Source organism: Typopeltis vanoorti, chromosome 24 (assembly GCF_054136105.1).
Source record: "Typopeltis vanoorti isolate ZY-2024b chromosome 24, IOZ_Tvanoo_1.0, whole genome shotgun sequence".
Lineage (NCBI taxonomy): Eukaryota > Metazoa > Arthropoda > Arachnida > Uropygi > Thelyphonidae > Typopeltis > Typopeltis vanoorti.
In genome coordinates, this window is record NC_143572.1 from 50,175,774 (window position 1) to 50,192,755 (window position 16,982).

The 16,982-nt window shown below is 35.1% G+C and overlaps 1 protein-coding gene across 1 annotated transcript in view; it reads left to right on the forward strand.

The window, feature by feature from the left end:
* Acadvl (Acyl-CoA dehydrogenase very long chain) overlaps nt 1-16,982 on the forward strand; it is a 208,329-nt gene that overhangs the window by 102,177 nt on the left and 89,170 nt on the right. The window contains exons 5-6 of the mRNA XM_090414015.1: nt 5,389-5,592; nt 13,719-13,850. Of these exons, the coding sequence (XP_090270141.1) occupies nt 5,389-5,592; nt 13,719-13,850 (336 nt within the window). The remainder of the gene's footprint in view (nt 1-5,388; nt 5,593-13,718; nt 13,851-16,982) is intronic.

The following is a 16,982-nucleotide window of genomic DNA, read 5'->3' on the forward strand; positions in this document are numbered from 1 at the left end:
TTTGGTGAGGTTGTGCTAACCAATGCCAAAAACTCCTGCCTTTCATTCCTGATACTTCTTGCGTGAGTATATAGAAACTGTAGCATCCCCTTAAGCCCCCAATCACCTTTACATCCTGAATTAAACTACCTCATTTGATATTGTTGCCTGAGAGACCAGATTCTACATTTTTTTTCATTCACATACTTATTTGCTTCATAGTTGCCTTTATATGCACTTGCCTGCATCTATCCTAATTTCTTTAGTTTTCTCTGATGTTGCACTTCCATACTCTCAGTGAACAAGGCTCTCTCTAGACACTTAACTTCAGATCCATTCAAGTGCACTCTGTCAACATTATACAAGTCTTTGCATTCATGAAACTCAGACTGAGTCCACAAACTCTACATCATTCTGTTTACACTACCTGTGTATTGATTCATTAGCTATCATCGCACTCCTTCTCAGTTCACGTCTATCATAGCATGACATCAGACTTACAAACATCACCCTCTTGTATTTTTTTCCCCTGCTTCTTCCAATGACTTGTTCACATCCTTCCTCATATAATACTTCTCATTTTTCAGGTCAGTGGTGCCAGTCAAATCAACCAATTCTTTCACCTCCTCTTTCTGTATTCTGTCAGCATCACTAATATTAATTTTCAAACCAGGGAAACAAGATTTTGTCACGCTTTCATGAAGTACTCCCATCTTAATCATCATAAATATATATATATATATATATCTTATATTCTTTCCCATTTATTCTCACAATCTTCTTTTTAGCTTCAAATCTTTTCCTTTTGCTGTTCTCACTTCAATTAAATTTCAGCCTTTCAATCTCATGCTTTGTCTTGAGAAGGAGTGCATGCAAGCATACTATTTAATTATTCAGGGCTTCTGTGTTCTCCTGAACTTCTGCCACTGCATTTTCAGTATTATCACTGATATTACAACTTTCTGGTCTTCTGTTAATACTTTTTGCTCTACTATCATGTATTGTTCTCTCTGCACTCAGTCTCAAAATACTTACACACTCGATTGCCAGTTTCATTCTTCTTTCACAATGAATACATCTCACAAAATCTTTACACAAATTTCATTTGCCCAACAAAGATGTCTTGGCTGCCATTGTTCTACTATGCATTATGCCATAGCAACAATATATATTATTAAGAAAATCTACACATTTTACTTGAGTCTAAATAACTCGGTATTAGCAAAAATTTGAAAAAAATTACTTAACTTTCAGCATGATTATTGAATTACTTAAGGAATTCACAACATAAATTGGAATATAAATTAAAATAAACTTTAATATATAGTTCCTGTATTTCGGCAACATCACGTTGCCATCTTCATGGGAACTTAAGATCAAGTTCAAGACACGTGCACGCATGCACTAAAACAGCAAATGAGCAGCCAATGTATAAGCCTTTCTACAAAAATAACTTTCAGCAGGATTACGAACTATCTATGTTCTTCAAGTATCCCTATTTATCAGTGTTCAGAGTTGATACTTGTCAATATCAACACTGGAGATGTATTGGTGGCCTCAACCAATGTTAAAATATTGTTCTTAGCCAAAGAGAAGGAATAATGTGTTTGTATTGAAAATCTGATATAGTAATATTATATTTTCCAACTTAATTGTTCACTATTTGCTGCTTATGGAATGTTTTGTAAAAACATTCTATTTAAAAACGAGATTAATGATAAATGAACTCGTCTGCTAATAAAGATTCAGAACAGAATTCTTCCCTTACTGTAGTGTTAATGCAGTGGGACTTTGCAGTAGAACTGACAGATTTTTATTAACTCATAGAACTAGTGATTGATAAAACCATTTGTATAGGTCACTTTTCTATGAGCTGGTTTTCTGTTAGCTTTATTGTAAATTAAAATTATTATAGAATTAAAATATAAAGGAACAATTTGGCTTCATGCCTGGTAGATCAACAACAGATGCTATCTTTGGGTTACGACAGATGATGGAAAAATATCGAGAGAAACAAAGGGAGCTACATCTGGTATTTATTGATCTGGAGAAAGCATACGATAGAGTGCCAAGGCAAGAAGTCTGGAGGTGTCTGAGGGAGAAGAAGGTGCCGGAGAAATATGTCAGGTTGGTGCAGGCAATGTACAGAAATGTGAAGACAAGTGTTCGGACCTGTTTGGTACAGACAGAAAGTTTTCAAGTAACAGTTGGCTTGCATCAAGGGTCAGCATTAAGTCCGTTTCTGTTTAATATTGTGATGGAGGTGGTAACAGAGGAGGTGAGAGAAGATGCACCTTGGACAATGTTGTATGCAGATGACATCTTGCTGTGTGTAGATTCAAGAGAAGAAGCGGAAACTAAACTGGAAAGATGGAGAAAAGTACTGGAAGAGAGAGGTATGAGACTGAGCAGAAGTAAGACAGAGTATATGTGTTGCGCAGTGGGCGGTGGCCAGGAGACAGATCTGGAGCTGGAAGGTGAGAGACTTTAGATACTTAGGTTCAACAGTGGAAGAAGATGGAGGAGCTGAGAAGGAAGTGGGATGCAGGATACAAGCAGGTTGGAGGAACTGGAGGGAGATGGCTGGAGTGTTATGCGATAAAAGGGTGCCGATCAATCTGAAAGGCAAAATTTATAGGACAGTAGTGAGGTCAGCTATGACATATGCTATAGAAACTGTGGCCCTGAGGAAAAATAACATCAGCAGGATGGAAGTAGCAGAGATGAGAATGCTTAGGTGGATGTGCGGTGTGACCAGAAAGGATCATCTGAGAAATGACTATGTCAGGGGAACAGTGAAAGTTACGAACTTAGGAGCGAAAATACAGGAGGCAAGGTTGAGATGGTTTGGTCATGTGATGAGGAGGTAGGACGAATATGTGGGAAAAAGGGTCATGCAGATGGATGTGCAAGGAAGGCGGAAGCGTGGGCGGCCAAAGAAGAGATGGAGGGAGCTGGTAGAAGAGGACTTGAAGATGAAGAACTTGGATGTGGTGACAGCCCAAGACAGGAAGGTGTGGAGGAGACTCATAACAAACAGTGACCCCACTTAAGTGGGAGAAGCTGCAGAAGAAGAAGAAGATAGAATTAAAATATAAAGTATAACATTGTAATTGTTGGAATGACATAATTTATATATACAGATACTCACCAACTTATACAAATTTTCACATTAATATTATTTTATATAGATGCAGTTAGAACCAATGACTAATGAAAATAGTGGAAATAGATTGATAAATAATTTCATTATTTGTTGAGCAGGAAACAGAATTGTGATTCTTAAATAGCTCAAATGAATTATACTAAAGGGAAACTGAATTATATATTTTGATGAAAATTTATAGCATTGAAACCAAATATGTATAAAATGAAAGCAAGAAGTTGAGGTGACTCTTCTCTGTTAGCACAATGAGAATGTCTTTATAAAACACAACACTTAATAATTTTAAACTACAATAAAAGGATTGAAAGTAGCATAACTATCAGGTTCTGGTAAGTACATCAACTTTTAAATGGTTGACATTTTATTTTGACAATAATAATAATCTCAATAATGGCACATCGCAAGTGCCGATGTACCTGTTATGAAACCAAAACTAATGATATACATAATAGAGAAACAATTGTAAAAAGATTCATAATTATAAATTATGACTATTTTTACATGATTACTAAAGTTGATAATGACAATGCTACTGTTATCATGAATCAAGAGGATTACAAAAAAATAAAGGAGGGGAACTGTCATCTTGTGATTAACTCCTACCCAATTGTAATACTTCTTTTATATTTATCCATATATTTTACCAACGGGCATTTAATGTTGTCAGTTTTATTTCTTTGATGGATGAAGTAATGAGATTAATACAGTCCAAAATTGTAAAAAGTTTCCATGCCTCCATGACTTCGATAGATTTTTCGTCGACTTTATTCAAAACCCATTGCAACGATTTCTTGATGTAATTAGTTTTAAATTTCTCCAATTCTCAAACCGTGTTAGAGTGAGAACGTGTTATAGGAATGCCGTGTTATACGGGGATTTTCCCCAATTCTCGAACCGTGTTAGAGCGAAACCATGTTGTAGGAATGCTGTGTTATACTGGGGTTACTTGTACTGTTGAAAATATAATTTTTTTATAGTTATAGTTATAGGAGGGTTTACTGTAACACCGGTTCCATATAACACGGAGCCAAAATTGCAACAGCCTATAATGCGGTACTCTTATAACGCGGTTTCCGTTCAACAACATTCCATCAACTTAATTGGTTTAAGAAGATTCTCTATAGCATGAATTTATCTATGTGTTAAATTTTTACAGTTGAAATTAACAGAATTCCCTTCTTTTTGGTGAAGGTACATCACCATTTTCCAATTTCAGTTATCAGGGAATTTCCCTATAAGCGAAGAAACGATGCAGATTGTTCACAGTGCTCTGTTTTAATGCTTAAAATAGACCGTATGATTGGCTGTTGCGTATTTGCGTGAATTTTTTTTTTTTTTTTAATCCAATAGCGCTGCCGAACTTTCGCTGTTGCAACCACCCACTTTGTCATCAATTTTAAGTGCAACTTAGTAGGAAACTGTCTGTAAATCCGTGCAGACGTACATATCACGATTAGTGTTCAATAAAGTGCCTTTTGCTCGCTTAATTTGTGTTATCGTAATTGGACAACATTACATAATACTGTAGGTAATATTTTTTATTTGTTGTAAAATAATTGTTAACCCCAGGTTTGCATAATGTCAGACACAAAAGAAACAAGGAAACAGTTAAAAAGAAAGTTTATATCTCTTGAGGACAAAATCCAAATTTTAAATCGTTTAAAGGGCAGAGAAAAAATATCGCCTGTTGCAAAATCGATAAATTTGAATGAATCTACAATTCGAACCGTAGAGAAAAATGCAGAAAAGATAAGGAAAACTATGGCAGATGGCTGTCCGTTAGGTGCGAAACGTGTCACCCGCGCGCGAAACATTAATATGGTTAAAATGGAACGAGCATTGATGATCTGGTTGGAAGACTGTATAGCCAAAAAGATTCCAATGAGTGGAAATCTTATCAAATCTTACACAGAACGAATCAAACTGATTAACAAGTGATTTTACTTACTTCCGAGTTTCACTCCACGCGGTTCCCACATAACGCGGTACAAATCAATCTGATTCGTACTAATTCCGAGTTTCTTATAGCGCGGTTTCCATATAACGCGGCACGAATTAACCTGGTTTGCACGTTAAATCTGAGTTTCTTATAACACGGTATGAATTAATCGCGTTATAGGAGGGTTGACTGTATATTGTTCTTAAATCAGCATAATAGTTGCACTTCTAAGAAATCTAAATTAAGTTTATGTAATATGTGATGAGTGTTAATTGATAAAAATGTAATGTTATATTCTTTAAAGGAGGTAAATAATCCTTCAAAAAATGATGAAATGGAGAGAGTAGAAGAAAAAGTAGTGCAAGGTCTAAGAAATTTGGGTGCATATGGTCTTCAAGTTCCTGAAAAGTATGGTGGATTGGGACTTAATAATACTCAGTATGCAGTCCTAGTAGAAGAAATAGGAAGGACTGATCTGGGTGTTGGAATATTTTTAGGAGCACATCAGGCAAGTAATTAGTTTGTTATATTGTTGACAGTTATATGATTTGAAATGTTATTTTCATAATTAAACAGAATCATGAAGTAATTATCACTGAGTTGAACTTCAGGCAGTGTATTATCAGTATTTGAGTCTGAAATAATAATTACACTAGTGTCCAAAACCTAAGGATGAATACTATTTCTGAAGATTACAATCACAAATCACAATCACAAATTCAGATGAATCAGCTTGTGACTATTTATATAACTGCCGATTTAGAGGAAAGCAGATATACATTACATTTTTCGAATCATACACAAAGGGGTCACATGGTAGCACTCAACAGAATAAAGGGCAAAAGGCTGCACTAAGCAAATTGTGTTTGAAGGAAGCTCTTTTCATGAAGGAATAAAATTGCAAACTGTGATGTTTTGTAATATATCAAAGGCATCTAGATGATTTCATTTGAGGAAGAATTATAGGACAGCTCGAAGAAGGCTGCAGAATTACTGATATAGCCAGAGAGTTTGGAATCTCATATAGTGTTATATCCAAGCTTTGTGTAACATTTCAAGCCAATGGAATGTGTTCCAGACATATGCTAAGTGGTTGCTCTTGTTTTACCATGGAGCATGAAGACAGATTTTTCATTATAATGGCAAAACATAATCAACACACCATGGCAGATCAGCTTGCAAGTCAGCCCTATTCAAGCACAAGTACATGTATATCTTAACAAACTGTGGCAAGACTACTGTGACAAGTAGACCTATATACCCAAAGGCAGTAGTATGCATCCCTTCATCCACAGCTCATCGTAGAGCACATTTTCAGTGGTGTTGTCCAATTTTATCCATAAAATTGGACAAGACACCAATGGCTAATATACTCTTTCCAGATGAGTCATTTTAGTGGTTCCTCCAATTCTAGATGACATTTGATCTGGCATGAAAATGTTACTGCTTACCATCACAAGAATGTTCTAGAAAGGGATAGATACGGCAGTGCTAGGTCATGGTGTGGGGAGACATTATGCTTAATAGATGCACCAAGTTATAAGTGCTGGAAAAAGGGTCTATGACTGGTGAACGATATTGCAACAAAGTTCTTCAACATCATGTTCGATTGTTCTGTGGTGCTGTAGGCAAAGATTTCATTTTTATGGATGACAGTGCCACACCACATCGCATGCAATCAGTAGAGATACTTCTGGAGAGCAAGGATATTAATCGAATTGAGTGGTCAACATGTTCTCCAGATCCCAATTCCATAGAACATGTTAGGGACGCAGTAGTAAGATTCATCACTGCTCAAAACTCCCTCCAAAAACAAGGTCTGAAGGAGGAGTGGACCAGTTTGTCTCAAGAACTCCTGAATCACTTGGTGCTAAGCATGGTATGGCATTGTGAGAGCTGCATTATAGTTTGGGGTGGACATATTCCATACTGAAATGTCTCTCTGCATAATTTTCTGTAAGCTGTACATTAATTCCTTAACTAGGTCCTTAGGAAATTTATAACTTTTGCCAAAAATGTATTGTAATTTAATATGTGCAAAATTTATAACACATTTTTTGGGTAAAATATAATATATTAGTATGCTGACAAATTTATGTTCATTTGGCTGTAGTCATGAAAATTTTTTCATATACAGGTAAAAATGTAGATGTAGTTCATTCTTAGCTTTTGGGCACCAGTGTATGCACATAATCTTGAAATTGAATGTTTAATTTTTTTTGAAAATCAAATATTTGATGTTAGATATTTTTTTTAATTGCAAGAAAAATAGAACTGTACAATTTTTACAAATAGTCTAGTGTTTACTCTCATTTCAGTATTAATAGTACTGAAATATAAAATATTAATAGTACTGAAGTACTGCAAAGTATGGAGTAAAAACATGCATAGAATGGTTGCAAGTTTAAACCAATAGTGAAAACAGCAGGGAGAAATTGATTGTTGATAATGCATTAACACTGATACCTTGCACCCTGTTTATTTCAAGGAAGCTAATCCCGAACTAGTTGCATTTACTTGTTGATTGCTCAGCATAGGTAATGTAAAATAGTTTTTTATGTTATGCCTCTATATCACATATTATGCTGTATTAAGTGAATATATAATGTATATATATAGTGAATATATAGGTAATGTAAAATGAATATGTTATGCCTCTATATCACATATTATGCTGTATTAAGTGAATATATAAAAGGGATCTAGACTGAAAATAATAATGGATTAGTGTTAGCAAACAGTTGATATTGTTGTGGTCCATTATCAGCTGGAGTGCCTGTCTGACTGTTTTAATTCCTAATCCTTATTTATGACACAAAACTAATGCATCATTGCTTTTAATCATGAACTTTGTAATAGTCTTGATTCTTGTCAGAAAAAGACACCATGGTATGTTCACAGAGATCATAAACAAGAGATTGTCATTATGTTACATTCCACAAAAAAAAATTACTTTTAAACCTTCAAAAACCATCTGCCAATTCTTAAGATCTCCAAAAGACAGTCATCCTTTTTTCAAATATGCCGGAGTCTACAACATCCCCTGTTCGTGCGGCTTAAACTATATTGGTTTTCAACTTCATTATATTTAATTGAACTTCATTTACTATGACCATTAACAATGTTCATACCCAAGTTTTGCAAAGAAATTGCTGTTCTATCACATGTAGCTTTCTCAAGAGCAGAGCACTGAAATTGGAATTGTTGACATTGAAGTTAGTTAATTCAGTCAATATAATAATTAATAATTCATTTTAATTAATTAAATTAAATTTGGTTAATCTTGCTGACCAAATATATTTCTACTTATAATGATAAAAAGGTTATTTTTGACCCCAAAAACTATAGGAGAGATTGACTTCTATTTGAGTTTATACAGGTCAAATTTCTTTTAAACTAAGTTAGAAAATACTGACAAGTTTCACCAACTTTAGCTGTTTGGCTTCGTCGGGGTAAAAAATAGATGTAAGACAACTTAAATACTAAAACTGTTACTCTAAAACTATAAATGAAGGAAGAACCGAATACAATTGTATTTTTACAAAAAGCAGAAGAATGCACATATCACACGCATGGAGCATGTATGATCTCACTTGTTGTTGTTATGTATGAACGTTCTGTAATTGGCAGCAAGATTTAATTCTGGCATATTTAAAGATCTTATGAGGTTCTTCCAAATCTCAGGCAGAATTAATCCTTGGTTTCTATTTAGATTTTGTTTTGTGGATAACTGTTATGGCTTCTTTTATAATTCGAGAGCAGAAATCCTCCTCTAAGTAGGGCATGGAGCTTTTGTCCTGGAGAAATGAAAAGCTAACCCCGATTTGTGTTCTCTATTATTGTTTACATCTCCTACGTGTTCCTTTTTTCTGATTTCAAAACTTCTGGAGGTCTGACCAATATAGTTTAAACTGCACGAACAGGGGATGTTGTAGACTCTGGCATATTTGAAAAAAGGATGACTGTCTTTTGGAGATCTTAAGAATTAGCAGATGGTTTTTGAAGGTTTAAAAGCCACTCGTATTCAATGTGGCTTGAAGAGTATAGCAATCTTATTGGAAACTGTCCCCGTATATGGAATCACGATAGTGGAATTATAATGTATATCTTCAGGCTGTCTTTGTGGGGGGGTCACAGAAAAGTATCTTGTGGATCAATTTTCTAGGATAGCCATTGCTTATAAGGTTATTTGATATCGGGGATAGTTCATCTTTGAGGTCTTTATCATCTGTAGTGATGAGAGAGGCTCTATTTTTTAGCATGTGTACAATGCTAAATTTTCACTTCTTCCCACCACATTTCTCAGAAACTTAGCATTGTATACATACCCAAACCTGATATCAAATAACCTTATAAACAATGGTTATCCTAGAAAATTGATCCACAAGCATACTTTTCTGTGACCCCCCCCCCCCCACACACAAAGACAGTCTGAAGATATACATTATAATGCCACTATCGTGATTCATATACGGGGACAGTTTCTAATAAGATTGCTATACTCCTCAAGCCACATTGAATATGAGTGGCTTTTAAACCTTCAAAAACCATCTGCTAATTCTTAAGATCTCCAAAAGACAGTCATCCTTTTTTCAAATATGCCAGAGTCTACAAAATTCCCTGTTCATGCGGTTTAAACTATATTGGTCAGACCTCCAGAAGTTTTGAAATCAGAAAAAAGGAACACGTAGGAGATGTAAACAATAATAGAGAAGACAAATCGAGGTTAGCTTTTCATTTCTCCAGGACAAAAGCTCCATGCCCTACTTAGAGGAGGATTTCTGCTCCCGAATTATAAAAGAAGCCATAACAGTTATCCACAAAACAAAATCTAAATAGAAACCAAGGATTAATTCTGCCTGAGATTTGGAAGAACCTCATAAGATCTTTAAACATGCCAGAATTAAATCATGCTGCCAATTACAGAACGTTCATACATAACAACAAGTGAGATCATACACGCTCCATGCATGTGATGTGTGCATTCTTCTGCTTTTTGTAAAAATACAATTGTATTCGGTTCTTCCTTCATTTATAGTTTTAGTGTAACAGTTTTAGCTTTTAAGTTGTCTGACATCTATTTTTTACCCTGATGAAGCCAAACAGCTAAAGTTGGCGAAATTTGTCGGTATTTTCTAACTTAGTTTGAAAGAAATTTGACCTGTATAAACCCAAATAGAAATCATTCTCTCCTATAGTTCTTGTGGTCAAAAATAACCTTTTTATCATTATGAATAGCCTCCATCCATGGAGAAATGAAACAGCAGGTACGTTGTTTTGAGCTACTTAAATGCAATAAAGCCAAACTGTTAAATCACCTTACTTTTTTGAAAAGATGCAGGAACCATAATATCATTCCTAAGTTTCTCATTTTGAAAGAATGGTTCCATTCACAAAGAGCTAAGCATATATATTTTAAAACATCCTTGGCACTTTTACAGATACAACATATTAAATTTGAATTAAGCCAAGTAGATATGCAATGCTATCAGATTTACGAAGATATCTCCAGCAATTTAGACCAAAACCTATGGTCACTTTTAGACAGAATGATAAATAATAGTTTTGACAAGGCCTTTTCTATCAGCAAACAAAGCCAAATTAAAAAAAATTAACGTTCTATATGAAAAAAGTGTTCAGTTAAAACCTAATCTGCCAGATAACACAGTTATCTTCAATTTCTCCAATCACGTTTTAACAAAACCAGAAGTTAGTATACTTTAAAAAAGGTTTCAACTTTGCTATTATACCTGACCAAATTCCTAAAGTTGACATCATGTGTAACATAGAAAAGACAGTTTTGTCATTACCGGAACCCATAGCTAATGATCTCAGATTAAACAGCACTATCATTTTCTCTTCTTCAAGAGCTCCCAACAAAAATATCGCTCCTCTAGAGAAAAGAGCTATGTTTAGGTTGAAGAAAAATAAAGAAATCATCATCTTAAAAGCCGATAAATAAAACTCTACAGTGATCTTAAACACCAGAGATTACAAAGAAACGATCACTAACTTACTCTCTGATACATCTACCTACTGTGTTTTAGATTGAGACCCCACATTAAAGAATCACAATGATACCAACAACCTGTTACGTAATATGGATAGCTGGCCAACAGACTTAAAACTAAGATTAAAGTCAATGCATCCACTAATGCCGAGACTATATGGCTCTCCCAAAGTTCACAAAAATGGAATACTGCTACGCACTATTGTTGATGGAATTAATTCACTTATTTATTATCGAAACACCTCGCAGGTCTCCTTAAGGCACACATCCGCAATTCGGATACCTACATATGAAATTCACAACATTTCATTGAGAAATTAAGTAATATCTCTATCTCCAATACAGACCGTCTGGCAAGCCTGGATGTTACATCTTTATTCACTAATATTCCAGTAGATGAAGTAATCGACATTTTAAGAAACCTCTTCCCTCAAGACGGTACTTCTCTGTTCCATCATTACTTAAAATCTATTTTTTCCTATGGAATAAAACGATTTATCAACAATTAACAGGCCTTGCAATGGGCAGCCCTCTTTCACCCCCTTGTGCAGATCTCTTCATGGAGAAACTTGAAAGTAAAATTTTATCTCAACTAGACCCTAAACCCCCAGTGTGGTGGAGATATGTGGATGACATTTTTATTGTTTGGAAAAACACAGAAAAGGATCTGTTCGATTTTCTCAGCAAGATCAACTCATTGCATCACAAAATTAAATTCACTTTAGAACTTGGGAAAGAAAAACAATTACCATTTCTGGACACTTTAATTAAGAAACAAATAGGTGGATGCATCAGCCTTACAGTCTATCGCAAACCAATCAACACAGGTCGATACTTGCACTTCACTTCTTCACACCACATTTCTCAGAAACTTAGCATTGTACACATGCTAAAAAATAGCGCCTCTCTCATCACTACAGATGATAAAGACCTCAAAGATTAACTATAACTATCCCTGAGATCAAATAATCTTATAAACAGTGGTTATCCTAGAAAATTGATCCACAAGATATTTTTCTGTGACCCCCCCCCCCCACACACACACAAAGACAGCCTGAAGATGTACATTATAATTCCACTATTGTGATTCCGTATACGGGGACAGTTTTCAATAAGATTGCTACACTCCTCAAGCCACGTGGAATATGAGTGGCTTTTATACCTTCAAAGACCATCCGCCAATTTTTACGATCTCCAAAAGACAGTCATCCTTTTTTTTTTCAAATATGCCGGAGTTGACAACATCCCCTGTTCGTGCGCTTAAACTATATTGGTCAGACCTCCAGGAGTTTTGAAATCAGAAAAAAGGAGATGTAAACAATAATAGAGAAGACAAATCGGGATTAGCTTTTCATTTCTCTAGGACAAACCATACCATAGAATGGGACAAAAGCTCCATGCCCTACTTAGAGGAGGATTTCTGCTCCCGAATTATAAAAGAAGCCATAAGAATTATCCGTTCAAAACAAAACCTAAATAGAAACCAAGGATTAATTCTGCCTGAGATTTGAAAGACCCTCATAAGATCTTTAAACATGCCAGAATTAAATCTTGCTGCCAATTACAGAACGTTTCATACATAACAAGTGAGATCATACACTCTCCATGCAGGTGATGTACGCATTCTTCTGCTTTTTGTAAAAATACAATTGTATTCAGTTCTTCCTTCATTTATAGTAACAATTTTAGCTTTTAAGTTGTCCTACATCTATTTTTTACCCTGACGAAGCCAAACAGCTAAAGTTGGCGAAACTTGTCGGTATTTTCATAACTTAGTTTGAAAGAAATTTGACCTGTATAAACCCAAATAGAAGTCAATCTCTCCTATATTTATACTTAGTCTGCTCTTAATGGTCATATTTACCTGAGCTGTGATTCCAGCCATATAAATTAAGCAAACTAAAACTACAGTAATTTGGAATCAATACATTATCATTTGACATATATTGGAAATGCTTGTTTAAATTTCTTTATTCACTTATCTTGCACAACAGTATTTTTTTAAAAGTTATACCCAAATGCAGACAGCTCAAAAGAGTGCAATTTGAAAAGCTGATTGATGGAAAGTAGAAAATGTATTCCAAAAATATCTGAAACAATTTAAAAACATAGCATTATTTTATTAGTATATTTCTCCTGAGTAATTATTGAAGAATTTTCTAACATAATACATGATCTTGAAAGTTTATTTTTCACTTGGTCAGACTATAATAAATTTAGTTTAATCCTTTATCCAAGTGTGTGCAAACAAAGTTTGTGCCTGAAAGTATCTTCAGGACTGGGGTAAAGTGGCACAACACCGGACAGCTTCTGCCTGGTATCTCCACTTGGGTCTGGCTCCCACTGAAAAGACCTCAATAAAGGTCGAAACTAGTCTGGGTAGTGGCCCTTCCCTTAATTCATAACATTATACATATCCGCAAGGAAATGTGTTTTGCATTATGGGAGATACTGGGATAGGAGTGTTGGTAGCTTGCTCCACCTTTGCAAGGATTTGCCCGGTGTTGTATCCTTTACCCCAGTCCTGAAGATACTTTCAGGCGCAAACTTTGTTTGCACACACTTGGATAAAGGATTAAACTAAATTTATTATAATACATGATCTGTGACATATATCATTTCAGTCAATTGGTTTCAAGGGAATATTGCTATATGGAAATGAAAATCAAAAGCAAAAGTATCTCCCAGATCTTGCATCAGGACAAAAAATAGCTGCTTATTGTCTTACAGAACCAGGAAGTGGATCTGATGCAGGTGTAAGTTATGAAATTTATTCTTTAATAATTTCTATCTGTATCATTCAATAATCAGAAACACTCTCATTATCATATATTCATTTCTTATTATAAAAGTGAAAGGAACATCATATGACTATCATTCATTATGAGTAAATTTTGTTGTAAAATTAACATTCCTTACCATGACGTGAAATGGATTTCTAGTCAACAAGTTGCCATTTTAAATTCAAATTTCCATTTTTCACAGCTGTAAACAAGACAAGTTTTGGCAAGTTGGTGAAATTCATATAGTACTTATCATCATCATCAAATTCCTGCCATGTACCCTCAAGGGGTGTACAGGATATGATAGTACTACATGAAAAAAATTACATCATTATTAATTTACTATCTACAATTTTCCTCCAAATCAGTCTGTTACTTGTCAAGACTCCAACATTATCAGATCTTATATTTCTATCGTCTAAAGCACTTTGTACCGTATCAATCCACCTATATCTTGGTCTTCCTCTGGGTCGTTTTGCTGCCAACCTGGCAGAGAACGCTTGTTTTGCTAATCTTCGCCCATGCTGTTTAAGTGACAATACCACCTGATCTGCTAACGCATTCCTGGATGCTGACAATGTCAAGTTCTTTCCTAATATCCTCATTTTTAATATTATACTGCCATTGATGCCATCTGTTCATGCCTATAATCTTTCTCAGGACTCTCATATCTGTGGTCTCTAGTCTTTGGTCAAGTGTTTTACTTCTGACCCAGCTCTCAGATCCATAAGTTAAAACTGGTTTGAACACTGTCTTGCATACAGCTAATTTAGTGTTCTGACTAATTTCTCTCTTATTCCATATGAATTTATTCAGTTGACTTCCTATCATACCAGATTTGCTGATTCTGTTGTCTATTTCCATATTTAATTTACCATCTTCACTAAAAATCATGCCTAAGTAGCTGAAATGTTTTACTTGTTCCATAGGCTCTCCATTCACAACACAGTTGACATTTTCAATGATTCTGCCTATTTTCATTGTCTTTGTCTTTTTATTGCTGACCTTCATACCATATCTATTACAACAGCTATTCAGTTTAGTCAGAGAATCTTGCAGACTTGTAGCAGATTTATTTAGAAGTATAACATCATCCGCATAAAGCAAAGAGCTGACGTTAACATCTCCAATTTTGATATCATGTTTAATACCACTTTCCTTCATAATGTGATCCATATAGATAATGAATAACAGAGGGGATAATGTACATCCTTGTTTCACACCAGATTTAACATTAAACCATCTTCCTGTACTTCCTTCAATTCTAACTGCTGACTTACAACTCAAATAAAGACTTAGTATTGCTTGATATAATGCCCCATTGACACCAAATAACTGCAGCATATTGAATAGCTTCTCTCTTGGCACCTTGTCATATGCCTTTTCCGGATCAACAAAACTGTTATATTCCCATGCTTTCTCGACTATTTGTCGTAAAGTGAAGATCTGATCCTGACAGCCTCTATTTGGCCTGAATCCAGCTTGTTCTTCACCCAGCTTTTCTTCCACAATTCTTCTCAACCATTTCTCAAGTATACTTGCATAGATCTTGCCAGGAACACTCAGTAGGGAAATACCTCTGTAATTCTCACATTCAGTTTTATTTCTCTTTTTATATATGGGTACTATGAGAGCTCTACTCCAATCAATGGGAATTTGTCCCTCTGTTCAGACTTTCTGAACTATGCAGTGCAGCCACTGTAAGACTCTTATACCACCATACTTCAGCATTTCTGGTCGAATATCATCTACTCCTGCTGCCTTTCCACATTTCAAGCCTTTGATGGCTTTTTCCACTTCAAGTATGGATATGTATTCCTGACTGCATGCCTGGTCAGTGTTTTTTACCACTGTGCTGTCATCACTGCTTGTTTCATTTAGCAGTTTTTCAAAGTAATTACTCCATACTTCAAGGATATCTTTTTCTCTCGTTTTCATGTCACCTTTTATCATTCTAATTCCTTTTACAGCACTCTTTCCTCCATTCTTAAGCTTCTTCAACAACCTCCAGAATATTTTTCCACCTTCTTGATATTTATTTTCTGTGTTCTTGCCAAAGTCCTCCCATGACGTTTGTTTAGCTAGTTTTACACAGTGTTTAGCATTCTTGCATTTATCTCTGTATTCTCTAAGAGCACAAGCTGACTTATTTGCCAGGAACTTTTGATATGCTTTCTTTTTTTCCTTCACTGCCTCTTTAACTTCCTGTGTCCACCAGGGAGTTCTGATTTTTTTATCTTTGCACACAACCTCATCACATGCCTCTCTGGCAAAATCAATCAATGTTTTCTTCAAAGTTTGCCACTGAATCTCCAAAGTTTGATTCCTGTTCTCAAACTCTTCCATTTTTTCTTCAATAATCTTTGTGTATTTTAGTCTACAGCTCACATCTGAGAGCTGCTCAACTTTTATTCGCTTTAAAACTTTCTTACATGTTATTCTTTTCAATATGAAATTCAATTTTATCCTGCTCAAGACTAAATAGTGATCACTTCCAATTTCAAATCCTCTATACACTCTGGTGTCCTGCACCAGGGAGAAAACATCACTATCAACAATAACATAGTCAATGAGACTTTTCTTATTCCTAGCCTCCTCTCTCCATGTGAATTTGTGCACATTTTTATGTTGGAACATGGTGTTAGTAATAACCAGTCCATGTCCTGAGCAGAAATCCAACAGATATTTGCCATTATTATTAGCTTTGCTCTTTTCTCCAAATTTTCCCAAAATATTTTTGTATGTCTCACAATCATTTCCTACTCTGCTATTTAGATCCCCAACAAGGACCAACTTTTCCTTTTTCATTGTGCAGTTGCTTTTTCTAAAGCCTCAAAAAATTCCTCCACTTCTACCTTAGTAGAACCTTCTGTTGGACCATAGGCACAAATAAGTCTCATTGTTCAGTTCCCCATTCTCATTACTCTACTTGAGACTGACTGCCATTCAAGAAGATTAGCTTCGTATTTTGTGTTGAATACTATGGCTACTCCTTCTTTTCCTTGATTGTTATTGCCTGAATATAACATTTTGTATTTATTGCTCAGAAAGATCTCACCAGTTTTGGTCTTTTTTGTTTCAGTCACCCCTATTATGTCGATCTGG